The sequence below is a fragment of the Spermophilus citellus genome, assembly GCF_964194105.1.
Source record: "Spermophilus citellus genome assembly, chromosome: 3".
Classification (NCBI taxonomy): domain Eukaryota; kingdom Metazoa; phylum Chordata; class Mammalia; order Rodentia; family Sciuridae; genus Spermophilus; species Spermophilus citellus.
In genome coordinates, this window is record NC_138184.1 from 150,729,129 (window position 1) to 150,756,481 (window position 27,353).

At 35.4% G+C, this 27,353-nt stretch overlaps 1 protein-coding gene across 1 annotated transcript in view; it reads right to left on the reverse strand.

Annotated features, from left to right (window-relative positions):
- Positions 1-27,353, reverse strand: part of ABCB5 (ATP binding cassette subfamily B member 5) — a gene marked incomplete at both ends in the record, with an annotated part of 141,448 nt that overhangs the window by 48,336 nt on the left and 65,759 nt on the right. The window contains 6 exons of the mRNA XM_081283287.1: positions 10,038-10,121; positions 13,795-13,872; positions 14,011-14,115; positions 15,198-15,341; positions 21,043-21,183; positions 24,837-24,998. Coding sequence (XP_081139413.1) covers positions 10,038-10,121; positions 13,795-13,872; positions 14,011-14,115; positions 15,198-15,341; positions 21,043-21,183; positions 24,837-24,998 — 714 coding nt within the window. The remainder of the gene's footprint in view (positions 1-10,037; positions 10,122-13,794; positions 13,873-14,010; positions 14,116-15,197; positions 15,342-21,042; positions 21,184-24,836; positions 24,999-27,353) is intronic.

A 27,353-nucleotide genomic window follows, 5' to 3' on the forward strand; every position in this document is an offset into this window, starting at 1 on the left:
TGACCTCAAATCCTATTGTCCTTTGCATACTCAGGGATGATTTCTTATGACCAAAAGCATTCTCTCTCTTAATCAAAATCATAAAATTAATATTTGATACATGATTGCCATCAAACCCTAAGACTTCATTCAAGTCTTGTCAGTTATCTAAATCATGATATCCTTTTATAGCAAAAGGATATCCAGTTCAGAATTGCAAACTCCATTTAGTTATTATGTCTCTTTAGCCCATTTCAATTTGGCATAGTTCCTCATTCCTTACCTTGTTCATGACTTTCAATTTTTTGAAGATTATAGGCCAGTTATTTGGTTGACTATCTCTCAATTTGTGCCTATCCTCTATTTCCTCATGATTAGATTCAGATGATGAATTTTTGGCATGCATAACACAGGAGTGATTCTGTATTCTTCTCATTGCATCTCATCAAGTGGCATGCAACTTTGATAGGTCTTATTCTGGTAGTGTTTACTTATATAATTAATTAAATGGTGTCTTCTATGTTTCTCCATTGTGAAGCTATTTTTTCTTTTGTTAATTCATAAGTGTTTTGAGGTGAGTTTCTTTGGAGCTATACTAATATTCAATTTCTCATTAAACTTTATTTATTTTGTAGTATAAACTAGGTTCTTAGTATGGTTTCTTATTTTTGTCAAGTGGTTTGTAAGTCTCTCTTTCTCTCTTTCTTTCTTCTTCTTCTTTTTTTTTAACTGGGGATTGAACCCACAGGCACTTAATCACTGAGTACATCCCTAGTCCTTTTAATTTTTTTTCTTTTAAGTTTTAAAATTATTAATTAATTAATTAATTAATTTTAATTAGGTATATATGACAGCAGAATGCATTTTGATTCATTGTACACAACTGCAGCACAGCTTTTCATTTCTCTGGTTGTACACCATGTAGCGTCGCACCATATGTGCAGTCTTGCGTGTACCTAGGGTAGTGATATCCATCTCATGCCATCTTTTCTGCCCCCATGCACCCTTCCCATCCCTCCCTCCCCTTTGCCCAATCAAAGTTCCTCCATTTTTTCCATGCAAAGGCCAAATGTTCTCTCTGATAAGTCCTTTTTATTTTGAGACAGGGTCTCACTAAGTTGCTGAAGGTCTTGCTAAGTTGCCCAGGCTGGCCTTGAACTTATGATCCTCCTGCCTCAGTCTCCCAGGACATGGGGTTTCAGATAGGAGCCATCACCCCCAACTAAGTCTCATTTTGATATAGAAATTGTCCCAGGATGTAACTACAAGTCCTCTCAAGTCAGTTTTGTTGACTTTTGACATGTCTTTATCAATATTTGTATATGTTCTTATTTTCTGACATAGACTGATTTTTCAGATTCATCTTGCACTACCTCTGCCCTACCCCTGGAATCAATAATTTCTCAATATACCTCTGACTCCTTTTAGTGGAGATGTTATTTAGCTGTCAAAATATGAAACTAATTATGCTCATTATTTTTTGGCAGGACTGTGAAGTTATGTAAATGTGCATGGATGGATGCATGCACACATTTATATTTATATTTTCTTCTCTATTTATGTTGAAATATATAAATGTATAAAGGTTTTCATCAACAAACTATTTTTTCTCCATGACTAAGTAACCTGTCTTACCTTAAAAAAATCAAATCTGAAAAACAAATACAATATTTAACTATCAATTATTCAATAACTGTGATTTCAGTCCAAGGCTACAGGTTAATTTCAGTTTTCTCCATTTCCATAATTTGTTACCTCCTTTTCACAAGTGAAAAATCTGGTTTCCATTTTCTTTAATAGATTCATTTATGTGATTAATCTCTCTGTGTTCAACCAATCTGGCCCTGGCCACTCCCCTGCAAAATATCGTTCTGACTTTGCTCTGGCTCTGCTCATCCCTGTAATGGGCTGTGGTGACACATGGATGCCCAGCAAACCATGGCTGGGCTCCAAAACCCAGATCTTCCCCTTCTTCCACTTTGATGGAGGGCTAGCACTCTTAGCTACTTCATCATAGTAGTGTCCAATTGAAAAATTAAATATATTCATTAAAGTGTACATATTAGATATGACATTTCTTATTTCCCTTTTTGGTCTCTATAAATTAGCCTAAGTAAATGTGTAAAGGATAGAAAAGGATAGAAACATCATAGTATGAGGTAAGATAAAAGATGTTCCAGAAAAAAAGTCAAATAAGCAGATTTGTTTTTATAAGAACTACGTTTTATTAATTGTATTGATTTTTTTTAATTTTCAAACTTTTAAAATAGTAATTATTATTTTGGTACTGAAGAGTATACCCAGCAGGGCCACCACTGAGCTACATCTCTAGCCCTTTTTATTTTTTATTTTGAGACAGAGTTTCACTATGTTGCTTAGGGCCTTGCTGAATTGCTGAGGTGGTATTGAACTTGGGATCCTCCAGCCTCAGTCTCCTGAGTAGCTGGGATTACAGGCGTGCACCATCATGCCTGACTATGAATCGTATTTTATTGGGACACATGACACTTAGTGCTGGGATGGAAAAATGAGAACCCCTATTTATTTACCTAGAAACACAGTTATAATAGACTACATTTAAAAATACATGTTTTGGCCAGGCACAGTGGCATACGCCTGCAATCCCAGAAGCTCAGGAGGCTGAGGCAGGAGGATGGCACTTTCAGAGCCAGCCTCAGCAAGGGCAAGGCACTAATCAACTCAGTGAGACCCTGTCTCTAAATAAAATACAAAATGGGTCTGGGGATGTGGCTCAGTGGTTAGGTGCCCCTGAGTTCAATCCCTGGTACTCTGTCCCCCTACCCCCCCAAAATAAATGTTTTGTTCTTACCATGAAAACGTGATCATTAGAAAAAGCTTAAATAATGTTAAAATTAACACTCTTCATATACTGACATCAGATTAGGATTATTGTTTGTATGCAGTTGTGTATTCTGTTTTTATTGCTTTACATTATACTACAAGTTTTTTCTTGATCAATAAATACTCTTAAACATTTGACTTTCTTCCATTTTTGTTTTTATTCCCATGATGGGGGTAGAACCCAGAACCTCATGCATGCTATGTAGGCAAATAATTTATTATTATTATTTTGCTATTAAAGCTGCAATGAACATGTTATTAATGCATTCATGAGATATGGCACAACTTTTATGCAGTTTAATACATGTATAATTGGAGTCCCTGAAGAGAGAGGTGAGAGACTAGGGCAAGGGAAAAAAATATTGAATAATTAATGACCAATAAATTTTCCAAACAGTGAAATCCACAAGTTAATAAATCCAAGATAATCGTGAACTTCAAGCATAAGAAGTAAGAAACTATATGAAAGTCCATCACAATTTCAAAGTCAGCAAAAAAGAAAAGCATTGAAAGCAACCAAAAAATATATAGAGGGGACAAAAGACAGATAATTACAGATAGTTTATTGACAAAAGAATAGGGAGAAGAAGAATGTACAGCAATGTTTTTAATCTATGAATAAATACATCTGTCAACATCAAATTTTGTAGTCAGTGGAAATGTATTTAAAAAATGAAGGTTAAATAAAGACTTTGCAGGCATACCAAAGCCAAAATAATTAATCACCATCAGACCTGAACTACAAAAATGTGAAAGAAGACCTGGAGGCAGACGGCAAATGATAACAATGGAAATATTTATCTAGAACATGTAATGAAGAGACCAGAAAAGTTAACTATGTGAGTCAATATATAACTATTTATGTTTATTTGAAGTTCTTTAAGAGACAAGTTACAAATAAAAATAATCATGATGTAGAGTTGATCAATAAATACTCTTAAACATTTGACTTTCTTCCATTTTTGTTTAAGAGTATTTATTCTACATATGATGTGTAGTACATATGTAGAAAGGAACTGTATGATAATAATAGCAAAATATTGAGATAAAAGGGAGGTACACTATTGTCAATTTCTTTTCTTTTTCTTTCAGTTCTGGGGATTAAACCCAGAGCCTCAAGCATGCCAGGCAAGAACTCTATCAAAAGCTACATCCCTAGTGTTTTAAAAAAATTGTTATTACTTTATTTTGAGACAGGGTCTCTCTAAATTGTATAGGCTGAACTTCAACCTAGGATCCTCTTTTGTCAACCTTCATAGTAGCTGGGATTACAGATATGTGGTACCATACCCAGTGGAAGTTTCTTAAACTATAGATTGAGTATGTATGCCACAATTTTTTATCCTTTCATCTATTGAAGGGCATCTAGGTTGGTTCCACAGTTTTGCTATTGTGAATTGAATTGAATGCATTCCGCTGTCATATAAATAAACTCAAAAAACTATAGATTGATATTTGGAGGTAGACTGTGATAAGTGAAAGATATATACTATTAACACTCTGTAACCACTAAAATAGTAAAGCAAAGATCCTCAACTAGTAATATCCCCTCCCTTTCCAGAGAGAGAGAGAGAGAAGAGAGAGAGAGAGAGAGAGAGAGAGAGAGAGAGAGAGAGAGAGAGAGATATCAGAATAATCAAGAATTTTAATCCAGAAGAAGGCAGAAAAATAGGAAAACTGTAAAAAGAACAAATGTGGCAGAAAATAGCAAAATGAAACATTTAAGCCTAATATTAATAATCACAGAAAAATGAAAATGGGCTGAATAACCCAATTAAAAGCAACTTATAGGTTGCCTATAAGAATCACACTCTAAATGCAAAGACACAAAATAGAATAAATGTATAAGGGTATTGTCCATTTGGATTTCTTTGTAAAATACCATTTGAAATCTTTTGTGGATTTTTTTTATTGTACAGGTCAAAACAACATGGGTTGCAGTTCACATTTGATTACATATTATTATACTGCTCACAAGGTAAGAAGGTTTTTTATATATTTAAATAACTGGGAAAAAATTGAGAGAAAAATATACTGCATTATGTGATAGATGTATAATTGCAAATTCCTATGTCCAAAAATAAAGTTTTATTAGAATACTGTCTTGTTTTGTTTACTTTTTGTTTTTTGGCAGTCTTAGGTTTCAATAATAGAGTTCAATAGATGCAAGATAATCATATGTGCCCCCTCATCACATTGCACTGCTTGTTCAACATGCTACAAATTCAATGATGTGATTATAATTTGATAGCATGTTAAGCACCTCTTGTACTGCTATATTGTGACATTTTATCCTAGTTTTTAAAATTACCATTGTATATCCATCATCTTAAAACAAGAAAGAAAAAGTGCACTTCAAATGTAATGTTTTTAAGGCATGGTGCACTGCGAACAGCTTTTCATTTTTTAAAAAAAAATTTTTAATTGTCCTTAGATCTTTTATTTATTTTTTTATTTATTTAATTATTTAGTTACATGTGGTACTGAGGATCAAACCCAGGACCTCACACATGCCAGGGGAGCGCTCTACCACTGAGCTACAACTCCAGGCCCTAGTTTTGTATTCTAATTACAAACATTTTACTTTATATGTAGTGACACTATGTAGTGATGAAAACTAACAAAATATATAAACCTTACCAGACTGACCATTTATTATAATATTCCCAGTTCATAAGAAAACAAGATTCAGGAAAATTAGAAAATTTAAAATAGAATCTATTAGCAGAATTTCTTCACAAAATTAAAATGTGATAATGAGGCTGAAACCAAAGTAATTTTCTGTATGACTTATTTACCAGCCAAGTAAAGAACATCATTTTCAGGAAATGAGTTAATTAAATCATGTTTGATTATAATGGGAAGAAGTACGTTCAGAGTGCATGACTTGTATTTAAGACTACTAGCCATTTGGTGAAAATTTATTCTCAATGAAGACACGGAGAGCAACGTCAATAATTAAAAAGTAAGGTAGATTATCTTGAGTGGTTTTTCTAGCTCAGGATAAGTTGATAGATTGTAATGATTTTGCTCAGTGTTGGTTTTTGTTTTTTTGAGAAACCACTGTGGAGTTTTAAGTGACTGAACAGTTAGGTGCCATGAATTGTCTCCATGGGATAACTATAGATGAGAACACTTTCAAAGAACTTAAGAAAAAATTAAGTCAATGCAACCCAAAGTGGAATCTGTTAAGATGCATTATAACTGATGGTGGTGAAAATATTTGTGAACAGAAAAAAGAATCAGTTGGACGAATTTACAAAATCTTGTGAAGTTGTAAAATATTTAAAGCTTACAGTTATTCATTGTTATTATCCATCAGCATGCATATTATGGAAAACAATCGAATATATCAGGCATTTTCGTGACTTCAGATATAGCTTTTGCTATAGACTTGATAATTTTTCTTAATTTACTCAATCTCAAACTGCAGGGCAAAACTAATTATATATCAACTTTATACTGTGGTAAAGTCATTTCAATGAATAACTAACATTGTTTGAATCAAAAGTAATATCAAGCTGTTTTGTACATTTCCCATGTCAAAAAGTTGAGTTAAGGAATGAGGTCATCATTGTCTAGGTAAATAACATTCTAGCTCTAACTAATCAGCTTGTTGGGCTTTTGGAATTAATAAATGAAATAAATTTTTATTATTTCTTGGGGCAATATAATTATAGCTCTGATGAGAAGATCTTGGCACTAGCACGGGGTCTGTCAGTTGTAAATAAAGTTTACACTGTGGTGTCAACAACACACCTTCTTGTGGACAAAAATGAGGTAAGACTTTTGGTTGATGGGAGGGTTACTAAAATATGCAGAAATAATAATACCTTGTAATTTTGTAAAATCTAGTCTCCAAAAGAATCTTAAAATGGTTTTATACCTTTATTAAAACTACCTATTACACTGAAAACAGTGTGTTGACAGATGTACTGGCAATAAGTCACTACCTTGGGCTAAAACCATACCAGTCAGATTGGTTATATTCATTCAACTCTTCTAGGATTGTGTTCATTAACATGTTTTTATCATGACTCTCAAAGTATCAGAGCTTCTAAAAAATCCCGAGACATGTATTTTTGGCCAATAAAGGTTTCAGACTGAGATGTATCAATGTTTAGAGCTAACTTATGAATATTCACTCTCTTACATTTGATAAGACAAAATGTAATTGAAATTACATGGTAAAGAAACTAAGATGCAGGCCGTGGAGGCACATGCCCGTAATCCCACTGGCTTGGGAAGCTGAGCCAGGAGGATGGCAAGTTTAAAGCCAGACTCAGCAACTTAGTGAGGTACCGAGCAATTTAGCTAGACCCTGTCTCTAAATAAAACATAGAAAGGGGATAATGCTCCATGGTTAAGTACCCATGGGTTCAATCCCTGGTTACAAAAAAAAAAAAAAAAAAAAAAAAAAACACTAAGATGAAGTATGGTTTAATTAAGTTGATATAATAGAAAATATAACCCCCAAGTTATTTCCTGACTCATTTCTTGTCTAAAGCATCTTTGAGAAAAAGGAACTGGTAGACAAATAGGATTGGTAAATACTTCTTTGTTTGATTAAAAAAAAAAACTCTTCAAGGTTTATATGAATTACATAACTTTACTAATAAAGTTATGTAATTCATATAAACAGTCTCACCCTTAGAAACCTTTTTTGGTCATTTTATGTTTAAATTCAGCAAGTTCAAATTCTTCCATCAGAATTCCAATCATTATTTTTTAGCTATTACTTTTGAGTTAGTGACAATGATTTTACTTGTCCAGAAGTTATTAGGAGATCAGCATTTCCTAATTGCAACAAGAAAGTTTCAAAAGATCATTTGGTGTTAATAAGATACTTATAAAAAGTCAAGCAGCCAGGAATGGTGGCACACGTCTGTAACCCCAGTGACTTGGGAGGCTGCAATAGGAGAATCACAAGTTTGAGGCTAGTCTCTGCAAGTTATGAGACCCTGTCAAAAATAAATAAGTAAGTAAGTAAGTAAATAAATAAATAAATAAATAAATAAAAAGGCTGTGGGTTTAATTCAGTGGTAGAGTACTCCTAGGTTTGATCTTTAGTAAAAAAAAAAAAAAAGTCAAGCAAAGTAATATTCTCATTAATTTTTCTCAATCAGAGACAATACTATATTAGAAATAATTAATAAATGTAAGGGCAGTAATGTTGGCCTTTCAGTATTCATTTGGCTTTTTAGTGAAGCAAATACTTGTTAAAAGAGGTGTTTCACTTATAATCTATAACTGCTGGTATGAATGCCTGTTTCAATCAAAAGATTCCCAAAAAGGTAGTAAAAGAAAAAGAGTACAGTAAAGAAAAAATAGCAAATTAGATGAAATTCGGATTGAAATGGAATAATAAGGATTGATATTTCAGTGCAGAGTTGTAAATCATGGAATTCTAAATGCACAAGTATAAATCTATTGTGTTGTGTAAATAAATGCTATATTCATTATTTTGTTTTTTTGAAAGGAGAAGGATTTATTTAAGAATAGAAACAGAAACAGAACTCTCACAGGGTGAGAGAGGACCTGATAGCAGGTTGCCCTTATTATTTTTCTACTAAGCAAAATTTCACCCTTCATTTTTTTTCCATTTATGCCAAGCTCCTCAGCCTCTGTTAAAAATTTAAATATTATCTGATGAAACTCTACAGCCTCGCCTTCAAAATTAACAGAAAGAATCTCAGAAAGAGATGCAGCTGCCATCTTTTCTCTCCATCTCTCTCTCAACATGAAATTAGCTTTCTCAACCTAAAATGGATGGGTGAGGACATCTGCAATTGTAACTAACTTGTTCTAGCCTCCAACATATAAATCTGTCCTTGGTGATATATATTGAACAGAGGTCTTGCAAAAGTTAGAAAAATTGTAATAGTTGGCATCTTTTGTGAAAATCTCAAAAAAAATGCAATTCTGATGAGTTGTCTTAGGTAACAATCTGATGCTCTATTAATAATGCTGTAATTAAAGCTGGGCATGGTGGCACACGCCTGTAATCCCAGTGATTTAGGAGGCTGAGGCAGGAGGATTGTGGATTGTGAGTTCAAAGCCAGACTCGGTAACTTAGTGAGACCATAAGCAACTCAGTGAGACCCTGTTTCTAAATAAAATATAAAAAGAGATGGGCATGTTCCTGGTACAAAAAAAAAAAAAGCTGTAATTGACATCTTAGTATTTCTAATAGTTTAAAACCTTGTTGTTGAGAGGTGGACCACTTTCTTTTTTTTTTTTTTTCACATGCATAAGGAAAAAGGAAAGCATATAACTCTGCAGACGTCCTTATTTTAACAGAGATTGAGTACTTTATCTCAAAAGTTAGAGATGTTGTTTTGTGCTCTTTTTCTCAGAGTAAGAATCTTACTTGTTATATAAAAATTAATTGTATTAAAGTAACTGGAAGAAACTTAATAAGTTCTTTATCCCTTGAAGATTAGCCTACTCCGCACACTTATTTAAGCACTAGCTTTACATACATTATGCTGGCCATTGTGTTAATGATTTTGATTGTGATACATAAACATGTTGCTTACACAGAACTGGTCTGTATAACAGCTAGCACAGAATCATTTCCAGAGGCATGCGTGAATATAAATTGTTAGATATTACTTTAAATAAGAATTATTGTCTGGGGTAAGGAAACAAAACTTTTGTCCTTTTTCTTAAGTGAGAGTATTTTCTTTCATTTTATTATCTTTTCTTACTATTTAATTCTGAGTTCTTTTCTCAAATTAATTCTTGCTATCTTCTTTAGTCCTCCAGTTGTCCTATTTCATGTGCTAAAGCTTCTTTATTTTTGGTTAAACATACACAAATCAAAAAGGCTTCCCCACATCTCATTAGGAACTCCCTGCTATTCAGGAGACTGACCAGTTCTCCTGATGACATGGGTCATCTCAGCCCAGCTCGCATACAGGCAAAGACATGTGCGCAGGTACCCATGTGCACACCACATAATACACCATTTAAAAATAAAAACAATAGGGGCTGGGGATGTGGCTCAAGCGGTAGCGCGCTCGCCTGGCATGCGTGCGGCCCGGGTTCGATCCTCAGCACCACATACCAACAAAGATGTTGTGTCCACCGAGAACTAAAAAATAAATATTAAAATTCTCTCTCTCTCTCTCTCTCTCTCTCTCCTCTCTCACTCTCTTTAAAAAAAATAAATAAAATAAAAACAATATACCTACCCCTTGGATTTGTGCGATATCTATGGCTAATGTTGTTGTCAAGGCTCCCGTGCTGTTTTCCTTGTCATCAAACCAGGCAATATCCTAGAGAAACAGGAAATGTGCTTAAGTTTATCAAAAACATTCTTTGCTGATTTATGATTTTGCTGTTGTAACTTAGAAGGCATTGACCCGCCTCCTCACACACTGGTACTTAATTCTTATAAGTACTGGTCATCAACCGATGTGTGCTTCTTATTTTATAAAGATCTGTATTTAGATATAAACTGAAAAATTTAAGCCCACAGTTTGGACTCATTAACATGTTATAATATTTTATAATAAATGATGTTAAAACTGGACATTTGGAGACATCACGTAATTTTACTCCACAATATAATACTCTGTGGAGGGCAGATTTTATTTAGCTAGTAAATGCATAACACAATTTAGAAATATTTTCAGATCTTTTTACCTAAACTGGCTATTGATAGTAAGTCTATCTCTTTTCTTTAGGATCCACATGGGCAAGCTTTTACCTGACATATTACTCCCTAGATCTTACATGTGCTAAGTACTGTGAGATGGTCAAGAGGCAGAAGACTGTGAAACTCCTGCAGCTAAGAAGCATGCAATCTAAAAGAGACAGGTCAAAAATGCAAGCAATAAAAGCATAATGTAAGAAACAATGTCATTTTCAATGGCTAATAGACAGTACTTCTTAGTACTTCTCAGCCTGAGAAATTTTGATTTCCTTTATTAGCAATTGAATGTTTCCTCCCACAAGTCAATCCACTTGTATCACTTGTGGATTAAAACCATATGGAGATTGTATCTGAATAAATAGCTTAATTTTAGTAACGAGGGAGGGTGTGAAGGAGGGAGGGAGAGAGAGGGAGAGAGAGAGGGGGGAGAGAGAGAGAGAGAGAGAGAGAGAGAAAGAAAGAAAGAGAGAGAGAGAGAGAGAGAGAGAGGAAAAAACAAACCAAAAACCCCCAAACTCTTGGCTTACTGCAACACAGCCAGGGCTCTGAGGCTCAGGTTGCACATTACTGACAATTAAGAAAACAAAAACCTCACAGATTGAAGGCTATGCATGGAATTGTGTTAGAAGAAAACTCCTGTGGAGGAATATGGCAGGAACCAGGGTGGGTACAACCCCAGCATGGTAGGACCCCTCTGAGTCATTGCATTGGGAAGGTGCCCCAGGAATTTAGGATCTTAGATGCTCAAAGGATGTCCTCTGGAGATCACAATCCACACTGCACAGTAGCCTCTGTGAAAGCACAATCCCAGTCTAGATCCTGCCATACCATGAACATAGCTTTGAAACACAATGAACAATAAATTATTTGCAAGCATGGAACTCAGTAACAATTAAATATTCTTTTCAACTGGGAAGGATTTTAAGTAATCACATAAAATACAGACTTTATACCTACAAAACAACCACACCTGATTCTATGAATACCTCTATCTCACATGAGATTTCAAAATGGTTATAAAAAGCACTGCAAGCCTTAGCATGCTTTACACACCTCACAGAGTCTTATCATAGGACAAAACCAGGTGACAAAAGCTAGGTAAAAACACATGTCACAATGGACAGAGCAAAACTGTGAAGATACAGGGGAAAAGGCTAACTAAACTACACTTTTCCTCCAATTTACAAAGCAAATATATGAAGCAAAAAGAATGCTGAGGGGTGATGATGGAAAATAAATAATGTACTGAAAGGGACAGAGTTGAATTTAATAATATGTGTTAGACAGCACAGGGTTTCTGTGTGTGTCATTGTATCAAAAGAGTTTATGCATTAAAAGAGTTTATGGCTTGTAGGTTACAACATTCTTATGGGCAAAGCTTTCTTTATCAGACAGGATTACTGCATTGATGTTCACATAGCTAATGCTAGACAAAGGATTCATGTCCAATATTAACCACCAAACTATTAGATTAACAACAGTTCTACTGGTTAAACTGGTTCACAGCCTTAAGATTCTTCCACTAAAAGCTTTCTGTGAAAAAAAGGGGAAGTTCAAGGTATTCTTTGGAAAAAATTAAAATTTATAATCTTCTGCATAAAAGTAGCTAGACATTCAGGAAATGTTTTTAAAAAATTCCTAGAAATATAAAGTAAATACACTCAAACAGGGAAAATACACTCAAACAGGGAAAACCATAAATTCACCAAGACAAAAACTTAGCAGAATGGTGCTAGGGTTGTGGCTCAGTGGTAGAGCACTTGCCCAGCAGGTGTGAGGCACTGGGTTAGATCCCTTATACCACATAAAAACAAACAAATAAAACAAAGGTTAAAAAAAGTGGAAACTCTCAAGTGCAATATATTATTATCAGTTAAATTAAAAGATGAAGACATGAAAGTAAGAACAAAAAGTTTTCATGAAAGGTATTACATATTTAGCATGAGAGATGCATGCAGGCAATGAAGGACTTCGTAATCCCTCAAGTAGATTTTCTTTTTCTAGATCAAGGAGTTTCTCCAAATTTGGAGCAAAACATCTGACACAGGACCTTTTTGAGCCAAGGGGATTAGGTCATCCTTTGCTTCAGAGCATCACATTGCTCTCAGAAGCCTCCAGGTCACTTCACTGCAACATCCTGCAGTTCCCCAAGAGCACAAAGACTACAGAATTCTGTTATGTGGCAGGCCTTAGAGCAGCACTTCTAAAAGTCACAAGATGGAGAAAAAAAAAAAAAAAAAAGAAACTGGTTTTGACGACTCAGTTGGAATGGCAGTAACTCTATTTCTGAAAAGAAATTACCCTGGCAGGAAGCTATTTGCTCCTGCTCGGTGAGCTTTGGTGACAGAAAGTGAGGCAAAGGGCTCCAGATGATTACTGGCTTTCAGGGTAACCCAATACACCTCAGCATCATGAAAGAATTTTAGAGGTGCCAATCTGAGACATTCCTGCCATTTGCCCCCAAGACTCACTTTTCAAGATTACTACTTGATCCACCTAGTTTTAGTTATTTTGCAGGTGCAATTGATCATCTGTATGAGGCAGGCAGACCTGCCATTCTCACTGATGGTATCTGAGTTCAGGACTCTTTCCAGGAGGGCAGGGAGACTGGCTGTTTTAACAAGTGTGGAGTAAAAACACTTAAACTGGCCAATGGATGAGAGCTAGACAAATTATCAAACTCCTTCCTTTCAAGCATGTTCCCAGTCTATTGTGGCTCTTGCTTTTCAGTTTTAATTTGGTCTTCCATTCTCATCCTGGAGCACCACAATCATGCATAAATAGAGACTTGTTAAGTTGAATGCAAGGATTGGGACTGGAAGCTCAGTCCTCGTTTCCTTAAGTCTTACTTTCAAACATCACAATTTTTGGACTTGCTTTTATTAGGAAAATATACTATATGAATTCTTTTTTTTTCTTTTCTTTTTGGTACCAGGGATTGAACAACTGAGGGGCACTTGCCTACTGTGCCACATCCCCAGTCCTATTTTGTATTTTATTTAGAGACAGGGTGTCACTGAGTTACTCTGAGCTTTGCTTTTGCAGAGGCTAGCTTTGAACTCTAGATCCTCCTGTCTCAGCCTCCTGGCTGCTGTGATTACAGCTGTGCCCCACCGCGCCCAGCACTGTATGAATTCTGATGTCAGATTTTTGCTCCTCAGAACAACAAAAAGCATCCATTTAAATGACCTAAAGGAAAGACGATGTTCAGAAATTGCCTGAGAAGGAATTAAGAATTGAGACATTTTATAATAGATTTCAAATAAAATACAAATTCAGTTAAATACACTGACCTGATATAACATGGCTTTGAATGCCAAATGTCTTAATCTCATGGTTAAAATTTCCCCTACTCTGCCATAAAACAATCCCTGGAAAACAAAAAGAAAATCTACATTTATTTTTAATTCTCTTTTCTATGTCTCTGTAACATTTAGCTATTGTATTTGTAACTCAAATAACAACATCAAAAAAATAAAACTGCTCAGGGTCATTTATTAAAAGTTTACCTGCATGAAGAAACTGACAAAGGAAATAATGCCCAGAATGAAGAATATCATGGAATAGGTTTCTGCATTGTTCTTCAATGTGGTTTTATTATTACCTTCAAACATCTGAAAAGAAATAGAATCTGCATCAGGAATTTAGAAGAAAATATAAAAGAAACAGGAAAAAATAATCTATATATTGTCATAATTATTCTAAATGAATTACAACATATAACAAAGACCTCCCAATTCTGGGAAGAGAAAGTGCCATATTCTACCACTGTCCTGCATTTAATACAAATGATAAAAAAAATTTTACTTATAATTTTCTCTTGTTAACTATGGAAGTGTGACATCAGGTAAGTGAGTCTTCTATCTGCTATTATTATTACAGTGTATTTTCAATTAAATCACGAGTTTGTTTCAATGATTATTTCCAATCACTTTAATAACTCAGGTTACTTAATATTCTTCTGTTTATAAAGTACCTGAATATGAGGCCCTTAGGTGTGCCCCTGGAAATGGTTCTTAAAGTTAGCAATTATACTTATATTGGCATTTATGTTAGTGAAATATAGTGGTGCAACCAGGCACAATGAGGACTTAACATGGATCTAATAACATCTTTGAACCAACAAACTTAACAGGGATCTAGTAACATCATTGAACCAACTAATTTTTCTGAATTTTTGGCACGATCCTTAACTCTTTTTAAAAAATTTTTAAAAATATCTTTACAATGCACTGTTATTTTATTTATTTATGTACAGTGCCAAAAACTGAACCCAGTACCTCACACATGCTAGGTAAGAGCTCAATCACTGAGCTATGCTCTCCTGCTAGAACCTTCAAACAAGCATTCAAGGTCCCAACTCTTATTTCCTCTCCATGAGCTGGCTGATATTAAAAAATTGCCATTGTAAAACAAAACAAAAACAAATTATCAATGGCCCATTGTTTTGTCTAGTTGAAAAGAGGGAGCTGCATTCGTCTGCTTTACTACTTCAGTGCTTTAGAATGCTCATACAACACTGGAGTCAAAATTAGTGCACTTTCCTTCCAGAACCCCCCACTCACTACCAACCCAGGGGTGACCCCGCCTGAATCCTTCACTTTCCCCCTTACAGATCAAGGTCCAACAAGTTTGTTCTACCACACTACACTTCATTTAAATTGTTAAAATATATTAGCAAATGAGTTTTACTTACAGTTATGATTTTAGCAAAGATGATGGAAAATATCGGATGAACAGTTCCATTTAGAACAGAAGCCAGTGTCCCCAGAATCACAAAAATCCATTCGGATTTGTTTAATTTAAAAATTTTCAATAGAGACACTTCAGGAAGACTCGTCTAGAAATAAAATACCTAGGTTAAAAAAATCAGTTTGAGAGTAAAAGTAAACCTAGAAAAGTTAGCCAATCACAAGCAGATCTATAATATAACATATGAAATATACTAGACAGCAGGGTAGAAATAGTACTTCTCTTAGAAAAATTTCACTGCCTATATTATTAAGGATGATCACAAAACACAAAGGAGTCTCACCCAAAGGTGATTATTTATGCAATGTCACTTTTTGGTATGTCACTCATTGTTATTGTTAAGAAAGTATCAATTAACTCACATGTTGTGGTAACTGAGAACAACAGGAAAAATAATAGGCCTATTTTTCTTTACTCTTGTTAAACTAGATTTAATATTCTACTCTAGGATGAGACCAAGTCTAGGTTGGAAATAAACAGAGGAAGTGCAGAAGGTAAAAGTTTTATTAGGATTTAAGCATGAAAGTCTTTCAATTCCGTCATTTATTTACAAAACAAATTTTTTTAATACCTCAGCTCAAAACTTGCTTCCTATTTACAAGCAGAATGCGGCAGTGTCCAAGCACTGAACTTGAACTTGCCAGGTTTCTGTGTCTTATCTTTCCAAAGGTGATGGTATCCGTTCCTATCTTATAGGATTGTTTTTAGAATTAAAATTAGCTCAGCATTAGCACCCAATCAAGGTTAGCAGACATTGCTGTTGCTGAGGTTGCTGGAGAGGAAGGGTTACATGACATCACATCCTGGGTTTTCTGCAGAGGAAGCACAATGCCAACCACTCAGGTGTCTCCCAATCCTTCCTGGGATCCATGCAGGGAGTTGTCAGAGGATGAATGACACCACGATGATGATCTCTCCTTATGTTGTCTAGGATGCGTAGTGAATTTATTTAAATTATTTTCACTAAGGAAGTAGGCAGTGAACTACTGTTTCATGAGTTAAAACTTCCTCATGACATTCGCTTATAAAGTGATATTTACGAACCTAATAACCAGAGAATTCCTTAGGAAAGAATATAATAAACAGTTTATCTGAGCCTGGCATCTATGCTGCAAACTGTTGTTTGGACAATAGAACTTTTAAAATTCTTGAAGCCTTTAAAGTCTGTTTTCAGAATGGTGAAGTCACAATTATATTAGGTTGCTTAATTTTATATATATATATATATATATAAAATACCTAGGTTAAAAAAATCAGTTTGAGAGTAAAAGTAAACCTAGAGAAGTTAGCCAATTACAAACAGATCTATAATGTAACATATGAAATATACTAGACAGCAGAGTAGAATTTTTCTGAATCTTTGGCACAATCCTTAACACTTTTTAAAAAAATTTTTAAAAATATGTATGTATGTATGTATGTATAATTTTTCCTTCTAAAGTTTTCTGAGGCTCATCATAATGATGATTCAACTTATGTTAGGTGACTGTCCAAGAGACTATGTGAAATTTTAACCAGCTTTCTATCAAGTACTAAACATAGAGCTAAATGTTTTACAAAATCACCGTATTTTGTGATGAAACTAAGAATTAGCATGTTCCAGGACATAATACCAGTGAATTATAGGCCAGGATATACCGAAGGGTTGTCTTGCTTCTACAGAAAAATCTGCATTACATAGATCTTGTAAAGACAAAGTCCTTTTGCCTCTGGCATAATATACAAGCACAGGTTAAAAAAAATGGGTATCACTGAAAGTGTGAAATCAAGATAGAGAAGAATAAAATAAGACAAACCCCAAATGAACCATTTCTGTAAAATCATGAAAGATGCTGTGCTACCTAAATATATTACAGATTGTAGCATGTTTTAAGATAATCTGACAAAAAATATAAAATAGGCATTTTCTAAAGAGAGAGACAAGAATTTTATAAAGTCAAAAAACAAAGTTTACAGTGGTTGGGGATGTAGCTCAGTGGTAGAGCACCTGCCTAAACATTTGTGAGGCACAGGGTTGCATCCCCTGTACTGCCAAAGGAAAAAATAAAAAGTACAGTGTATCAATTCCTCATTTGCCAAGAGCTATCAGGAATAGATGGTACATTTTGTCAATGGGTTTTCTGCATTTATTGAAATGATTTTTCTTTTTTAGTATATTAATTTCTGAATATTAAACCTCAAACTATTCATAAAAACTCTATTTGGTGATGTATTATTCCTTTTATACACTGTTGAATTAAACATTGAATTTTGTTATGAATTCTTATATGTTCATGGGGGGGTATAGCAATAATTTTCTTTTCTTTTAAGTTGTCTAATTTTAATAACAAAATGATAATGTCAGTCTTAAAGACCAACATTTTCAATTTTCTGTTCATTAGGATTCATTAGTAAAGCCACCAGGGCCTTGAGTTTTTTCATAGAAAAGATTTTTAACCATAAATTTAATTTTGTTTTAATAGATACAAGATTATTCAACGTATCAATTTATTTATTTATTTATTATTCTTTTGGTACTGGGGATTGAACTCAGGGGCACTCAAGCACTGAGCCACATCCCCAGCCCTATTTTGTATTTTATGTAGAGATAGGGACTCACTGAGTTGCTTGGTGCCTTGCTAAAATGCTGAGGCCGGCTTTGAACTCTAGATCCTCTTGCCTCAGCCACCCAAGCCCCTGGGATTATAGGTGTGTCACTGCGACGAAACTATTCATAAAAGTTCTGAATTTATTTTTTATTTTTATTTAAAATTTGTTTTTAGTTATAAATGAACACGCTATGTCTATTTATTTATTTATTTGTTTGTTTATTTGTTTGTTTAATGTGGTGCTGAGAATGAACCCAGTGCTTTCCATGTGCTAGGCAAGTGCTGTACCACTAAGCTACAACCCCAACCCTGATTTATTCTTGAGTGGGCTTTGATGTTTGTGTCCTTCAGGGAATTTGCCTATTTTAGTTGAGTTTCAAGATTTGTTTGCATAATTGTTTTCATAAGATTATTTTGTTTTGGTACTGAAGATTGAATCCAGGGGCACTTTACCACTGAGCCACATTTGCAGTCCTTTTAATTTTTTGAGACAGGGCTTCACTAAGTTGCTGAGGCTGGCCTCAAACTTGTGATCCTCCGCTTAGGCTCCAGAGTCACAGGGATTATAAGCATGTGCCACATGTCCAGTTTATTATTCTTTTAAATATATATAGAATCTGCAGTGATGTCTTCTTCTTTTTTTTTTTTTTTTTCCTTCTCTGTTTTATGGATGGTGCAGGGGATTAATCCCAGAGACCTGCACATGCTAGGCAAAGCTCTACCACTGAGCTGCTTTCCGGCTCTCATTCCCCCCCAACCCCCTCCCCTGTCTTCCTCCACCCTTTTTTCTTTATAGCCTAGGGTATTGAATCAGGGGTACTCTACCACTGAGTTACATTCCCAGCCCTTTTAGTTTTATTGTATTTTGAGATAGGGTCTCACTATGTTGCTGAGGCTGACATTGAACTTGAGATCCTCTTGTCTCTGCCTCCTGAGTACCTGGGATTACAGATGTGTCTGGCCTCTGTGACCAGTTTCTCATTTTTGATATTGGTAATCTGTATATTCTATCTGTTTTACTTGCTCAATCAGTCCTGAGTTTTTCGTCAAATTTGGAAATATTTTTACCTTTACTTCTTAAAGTGTTTTTGGTATTCTTTCTCCTTTTCTTTGCAGAAATATGGTCAAATGAAATATAGTTATAATAACTGTTTCAGTGTCTCCATTAATTCTACAAAATGTATCATTTTGGAGTCTATTTCTATTTATTTTAATATTTCTATTTATTGATTTTTCTTTTAATTTCTGATAGTATTTTCATGCTTTTTTGTTTGGTGATTTTTGATTGAATGCCAGATATTGTCAATTTTACTCTTTTGGGTAAGAGGCCTGCTATGGAAATTTCTGTGATATTTATTGGTGATATCATAGGTACTAGTAATATTATTGTACTTTGTTGTTTGTATTAATAATTAAGGTAAATATTAAACTTCTCTTAAGGATTAGTGGGAAATTTTTTTTAACACATTCAGATTAATGGCCTCTGAATTCTATTATGAGTTAAAAATTCTACCCTGGGTTAAAAGGGAATGAAGAAGGAAGACTGTGATAGTAAAAGCAAATGTGACTCCATTTTGTTTTGTGACTCCATTATGTAAAACAACCATGCCAAGTGGAAGGGTCATGACTGGGGAAATATGTTCTTTTCCTAGAAACCTTTAAGAAAACGGAACCACCTAATGGGACATTGTTTCTATAACTAGGGTAATGGGGCTCTGTTTCTGTAACTGGGGTGATTGGGCTAACTGTGATTGGTTAGGCTTCCCTCTGCTTGACTGCACTCTCCCGCTTCTGTAACCTGGCTTGCCTGCATTGGCTAGACCCCCGAAAATGCCTTTTGCGGTTTTCAGGCTTATAAGGAGCCCCCTTGCAATTCTTCGGGGCTGATCAGGGGAACAGCTTTATGTTCTGGTCAGCCGCCACTACTGTGCTTCAATAAAGGCTTGATTCGATTATACATGAGTGGTCTGAAAGTCAGTTTATGAATCCCTGGGGTGAAACTTTAACTATAACAAGACTAGAATTAAAAATTGAGAAATATTGTTTTTGTTTATTTAAATGATTTTTTTTTAAAAAAAGCTAGTAGAAAAGGGGGAAAAAAGCATACATAGGTATGCTATGAAGACCACATACCAAAAAGGAATGAGTTGTATCTAAAATTAAAAGTAATAGATCAGCAGGGCCAGAGAAGGGAAGAAGAAGAAATTTGGGCAGATAATCCCAGGGAATTCAGGCAGATAATTGACAGATAAAACTGAAAAGAGTGGGCAGGAAGACAGTGGAAACCCCTATGGGGGTCCAATCTGAATTATCTGTCAGCTTCAAGGAGAACAAGGGAGTTCTGTGGGAGGCAACAGTGGGTCCAGAATAGGTGCTGGAGGACCCGGAACCTGGAGTTAAGGATTCTGAATCCAACACGAAGGGGCTGGGGTGAGGGCCTGCAGGGTGTGGGAGGTTATACCTGAAAAGCAACCCACAGAGGCTAATGGAGCTCCACTGGGGGTGGGGGAGGGCTGCGGCTTGGGGAATGGGTTGAGGTGAAATCCAGAAGGAATGATGTTTATGGCAAGATGCTATGGAGAACATTCAGAGTGGCAGCTGAGGCCCAAGATGAGTGGTGGTCAAAGAGGAAGGAGGCTGAATCAAGGGAGAGAAATGAAACTTGAGGTTGCATAGAGACTAAAGAGAGGTCCTAGGGTTTATAAGCTGCAAGGAGGGTCAAAGCAGGATGGTCTACGGCTCTGATGAGCCTGGGGCTGGGAAGAGGGAACGTAAGCTTGGGAACCAGCCTCCCTGTCCATGTGAGCAAGGCTCCTTGGGCTGTGCCTTGCGACTGGAGAGCTGGACAGTATATGCTGGGGCTTATCTACATTGGGGAAGTGACGTGCATTCATGTCCTTAGGTGACTCACACATTAATCTTCAGCATTGCTGCTGGTGTGTGCACCATACTTCCCAAGGCACTGTTTTAACCCATGGTCTGCCTCTTAGGAAAAAACGAACCTAACAGAGACTTTTTGCCCCTTCAACAAGGACCTCTGTCATCTACACAGTCTAATTAGCAATACTACAGGAAGTTTAGGAAGGACACATTTTGTGAACTTAAAGTGATGTTTTATTGTAAATAAGTTCTAAATTTCATAAAAGGCTAAAGTCAAAAGTGGAGAATGTGGAACAAACTTGTTGGTAGTTGAATCATTACCTCCTTATTTTGGATGGATTCCTCAGACTTATCATCAGAGTCTGACTTGATGCTGTTCACAGCACACAGAGAAGCAGGGCTGGTGTTTCTTTCAGTAGAGTATGTCATTGACTCCATCTCTTCATCGACTTTTTTAATGTCCTTAAATGAAGAATATTCAGATTATCATCAGAATGATATCTTAAAAATTCAATGGAATTTTATTAAGTATCTCTTTAAAACTTACTGCTTTTCCTATTAAAACTGGAATATTCTTATGCAGTTCTTGCTCAACCATTTCCAGACTTGAGAGCTAATAAGTCTAATTCATACTCAAATGTTAGTGATTGACAATAGCTTGTTGTGCCTTTTCCAAAGACATGTATAAATTCACTGGAGAAAACAATGTCTTAGTCCAAAACAATTATGCCACTGGCAGCACCAGATTTTAGTAAAAGTAGCCTCTTGAGACAGATGATATACTTTCTAATCTCTTCTTCTAGGCCTTTTCTGGAGCTTATCAATTTATCTAATTAGCCCCTTGTTTGTGTGGCTGTCCAGGGCCTGAGAGCTATCTTAGGAGATACAAGCTTTCCAGGCTCTGCTGTTTCCAATTCCAAGTTGACCACAGAGCAAAATTAAGGTGCTGGCTGCATAAGAATAAGACAATGCAAAGAAATCAAATTAACTTTCAAGGAACGGTTGAAATTGTAAATTAGAATGAAGTTCTAAGTCAATGGCTGTAGGTCTTTTTTCTTTTTCTTGCAATTCGGAGAAATGAGGCCAGTTTTAGTGAAATGACTGATCTACTTAGTCTCTTGTTCATCTGATTGTGATGTAAATAGATTTGCAACTTCCCCCTGAAGAGGTGGGAGGAGGACAGGACAGAAGTTAGGATACAGCAGCTCAGAACACCATGTGGAGATGGAAAGATGTGGGTGGATTTAGGGCACTGGAGAGTGTGCACATGGAGACTCTCCAGGGCCTCTAATTTGTTGACAAGCTTAGCAACTGTTGAGCAGTTACATAAATGTGCAGTGAACCCTAAAACAATCTTGCTATCATTAACATCTTTTTTTTTTTTTTAAATATTTCTTGGTTGTAGGTGGACATATACCTTTATCTTATTTTTATGTGGTGCTGAGGATCGAATCCAGTGCCTCATGCAGGCTAGGCGAGTGCTCTACCTCTGAGCCACAACCTCAGCCCTACCATTAACACCTTGAATCAGACATTCCCTTATCTCTCACTTTCTTTTCTATAAATTTCTCTACTATGAAAGAAATATTTATTTGGGTTTACCTGTCCCCCAGGAGTTACCTGCTTGTGACTGACAAGTTTAAAGAGTAAAACTTTGACCCCCTTCTCATAATAAATTTTTCTAAGAAGATGTTTAATAGGTCAAAGACAATTCATTTTTTCTGAGAAGGCTGCTAGACAATGTAATAATGATGACAGTAAGTTTTGGTGTGTATAATTCTCTGTTTTACTTCATTTTCACATAGAATCTCACTAAAGAAATATGTCTGTTTATTATCAGGTACAATCTTGATAAATAATTACAACATTAATCTCCAAGGTTTGAACTATTCTGAAAAGTTTGGATAATGCTAATGCAAGTGATACAATGTAATATCATTTACTCTGCCAACAATGATTCTTAGCTTAATATAATAATTCACCAACGGTTTGTAGTTTACTATTATTTTCCCCATGTGAAGAGATTAGAAAATTAAAGCACAGGAAATTATTTTTGTGTGTGTGGCACTGGGGATTAAACCCAGGGCCATGGGCATCCAAGACAAGCACTCTACCTACTGAGTCCTTAAAGTACAGGGAATTTAAACAACTTGTTTCTGGTCCTAAAACTGTAAGGAGACAGAGTCACCTGCTGTGACTCCAGAGCTCATGATCTTTACTTAGCTACACTGCTTCTCAGATTTCTCTTAGCAGCACCGACTTTGCAATTCTTGTGATTGTCATGAATTCTTATAACTTCACTTATTTTGACACCACAAGGAAGCCTGACACGTAAGCCTTTCCAGAGTTTAAAGCTGAGCTGCTTATGTAGATATCATATATGTTATGTTTATTCTACAATGTGCAGAATATTAATAGTTGTTTATTGAACATTAAGATTTAAAATGATCATTTAAAATGGATATAATTTTAGGTAATTGGAGAATACCAATCCATTTTGAACAAGTTGTTAAAAACTTTTACATATTTATAATACAAACTTATCATCTGTTTTTTTTTTTTACATTGTGAAACTTTTAAACTCCAGTCCTCATAATGGATTTTTAGTTTAATTATGATGAAAAAAAAAGATGTGGTTCTCCAGTGAAAGATCTGAGTATAATAGTTTTTTCAAATCTCAAAATAGGATTACTGTGACCTCACTTATTTCCTTCTAGTGCTACTTACATTGGTTTGAAAATACTGAACTTAACAACTTTATAAGTTAATTCATCCATGGAGTTAATTCATCCATTAGTTATCATGCTAATTAAACTATCAAATAATGCCTCACTTTCATTTTTAAAGGAAACAAAAAATATGGAGTAATATGAAATAAAATCAGAATCAGGTAGTTTTAAATCAATGTAAGATTACATTTTTAATCTTTTGTCTTGCTCTCATTCCTTCATAAACTGCATTCAAAAATATTTCCACATAGCGAGAAAGGTAGGATTTCAATGAAGTTATAAATTTGATGAAGACAGAGAGGCTCATAAATTCCTAAATTTTTTATTTTGTATAATAATAATATTGACATCAAAGAGATGACCAGACAATTGAAGAAGTAAAATGAACAGAAAAAGATTGAAACTACTTATCTATAGGAGACCCTCTGGAAAAAGACTGCCTTCCAGGCTAAGAAGAAACAGCTGGGTTGGAGTGAAGGCAATGGTTAGGGCCTAATCGCTCTCATTTGCATTCATGTGTCCTAATGAAGTGTGTAAGTAGGATGGATCTCATAGAATGCAGAAACTTGGACCCTAAAGAATGAGAATTTGCCCAGCAGCTCGAGAGACTGAGGTAGGAGGTTCAGAATTCTAAGCTCAGCCTTAGCAAATTCAAGGCACTAAACAAATCAGTGAGATCCTGTCTCTAAATAAAATACAAAATAGGGCTGGGGATGAGGCTCAGTGGTTAAGTGTCCCTGAGTTCAACCCCAAGTAACACCCCTGCCAAAAAAAAAAAAAAAAAAAAAGAGAGAACTTGCCATTTGCCTCCAATGTTAGAATACCTTGTTTTGATTGCCCAATTGAGCTCTCTAGTCTACCTGTGAGGGTGTGGTATACACATAGTATGGATTTGTGAGTGATCTCTTATTCAGTAGATATTTATTGAATGTCCACTATGTGTGAGGCATTGTGTTAGATGCTTTCTACATATTAAATCTCAACCCTTCTGCCTGGCTCCAAGATCTTCTACGATCTGATCCTCATTATCTAACTTTTTTCCCTTTTTCTCCCAATACTTGTCTTTATTCAGGGAAGGCTGATCTTCTTTCTGTTTTAGTTGTACATTAAGCTTCTTTTTGTCCCCATGCTGCTGTCCCAACTACTTGGATTTCTCCTCCTTCGTCTCCCACGTTCTGATCTTCAAGGACTCTTCCAGGAAAACCTTCTATGGACAATATAGTTCCCTTTCTCTTTCCCCATCTATCTTGTTTCTAATTTCTACAGCTTGAAACATCTGCAGGAACAATTTTGCATCTTGCCTCTGAAGCTAAATTTTAAGCCTTAAGATTATAATTTTGGACTAAGAAAACCTGCTGATATAACGTCATGCTGTGCAAACATTACCTGTGACATTGCAAGTGAATAGTATAGACCTTGTTGTGCCATGAGCTCAGCATGGGTTCCTTTTTCCACCACCATCCCATCCTTTAGAGTCACAATCAGATCTGCACTTCGAACAGTTGAAAGTCGGTGTGCTACCACAATTGTAGTGCGACCTTTGCTTGCCTATACAACAGAAAGCATAGAAAATAAATATAAAATTAGTAGATGTAACCTCTGCAATAGTGAAGAAAACTTCTTTTTGCAGTATTATTTTAATAGAAAAGAATCTTTATTTTTGGATAAGATTATTAACATATGGAAAAGTACACATATTATTAAAGTATAGTCAGTGCATTTTCAAACTGAATGCAGATTAGAATAACCAGGTGGAGAAATGGATCATTGCCTGTACCCAGAAGTCATCCTCATGCCTCACAAGTCACCATCACTACTTGCCCACCAAGGGTAACCACTATCCTTCTTCAAAGAGCATAGATCAGATTGATATTTTTTTACATAAATGGAATTACACAACAAAATACTATTCTGGGTCTGAGTATATTTTGTTCAATACTATTCTTTTTAAAAAATATTTACTTTTTAGTTATAGGTGGGCACAATATTTTTATTTTATTATTTTATTTTTATTTGGTGTTGCCTCACACACACTGGGCAAGCGCTCTACCACAAAGCCCCAGCCCCCAGCTAAATAGCATTATTTTGAGATTCCTGCATTTTGTTGCATGTAGTGGCAGATTGTTCATTCTTGTCACTCAGCAGTCCACTGTGTGAATACACCACAATTTTTCCATTCTACTGGTAGTCAGGATGGTAGGCTTCAGGGTTTTTCTATTACATATAGATTCTTGCACACGCTTACTTAGTGAGCATACGTATACAGTCCTACTAGCTCTGCACCACCAGGTGTGCACATGCTCTGTCTCACTAGCCTCTGCCAGCTTTTCAATGGTTGTCCCCTCTACAAAACCCCATGTGCAGGAGAGTCAGGTTGCACTATATTCTCACCAACAGTGGTACTTTCTCTGCCTGATAAATGAATATGGTCATATGGTGGCTTTTATTTCCATTTCCTTGATGACTAATGAAGAACAACTTTTCATGTCATTATTGAAACCTTGAATATTCTCTCTTATGAACTGTCCATTTTATTTATTTATTTATTTTTGCTCATCTTTCTACTGGAACTATTCTTGTCGATTTTCAAGAGCTGTTTATGTATTCTAGCTATGAGGACTTTGTCAAATACTATGTATTACAATCTGCTTAAGTGGTTGCCTTTTCACTCTCTTAATGGTGTCTCTCTCTCTCTCCTTTTTTTTTTTTTTTTTTGATACCAAGGATTGAACCCAGGGGTGCTTAAACACTGAGCCACATCCTGAGCTCTTTTTAATTTTTTTTTTTAATTTTGAGACAGGATCTTACTAAGTTGCTTAGGACCTCACTAAATTGCTGAGGCTGGCTTTGAACTTGCCATCCTCTTGCCTCGGCTTGGGATTACAGGCATGACCCATCACACCCGGCCTAATGGTGTCTTTTTGTGTGTGTGTGAGCTGGGGATTGAACCCACGGCCTTGTGTGTTCGAGGCAAGCACTCTACCAACTGAGCTATATCCCCTGCCCCTAATGGTGTCTTTTGATGAACAGAATTTTAAAGTTTTAAGGAAGTCCAATTTATCAACTTCTGTTTTACAATTTATGCCTTTGGAGTCTTGTTTTAAAAATCTTGAAAAAAACCACACAGGTGTTTTTCTGTTTTACCTTACAATATTTAATACTTTGCCTCTTGTAGTTAGATATACCTGGAGTTGAGTTTTTTGTGTGATATCAAATAGGAGTCAATATACATTTTCCCTTATGTAATTAAACAAGTGTCCCGGCATCAAATTTTGGGAAGACCATCCTTTCTCCACTACTCATCAACCAGTATTTTATATTTTTATATTTTGTATACTATTCTGCTCTTCTGTTTGTCTATCACTGCATGAATGCAAAATAGATATTGAGATTATCAATTTACATATTCTAGCTTGACTGTTTCCTCCACCTGATGACTTTGGCCACTTTTGAGAGAATGCATCTTTTTTCTTTTAAAAAAATTATTTCTTTTAAACTTTTTTGATTTTTTTAGATATACACAATAGTACAGTGTATTTTGATATATTATACATATATAGAATACAATTTCCCATTTTTTGTGGTTGAACATAATATGGAGTTTCACTGGTTGTGTATTCGTATGTAAACATAGGAAAAGTTATGTCCAGTTCATTCTACTGTCTTTCCTATTCCCATCCCCTCATTCCCTTTACCCCTCTTTGTCTAATTCAGTGAACTTCTATTCTTCACCCCTTACTCCCGAGATAATGTATTTTTTCCTAAATGCTTTGCACATTTTACAAATTCTTTGAGCACTCTATATGCACACTACAAATTTGTAGGGACTCAACATGATTGTTACTATTACTATTCATACTATTTCTATCTTACTCTTCTCATTCTTATCTGTTAAAGACAAGG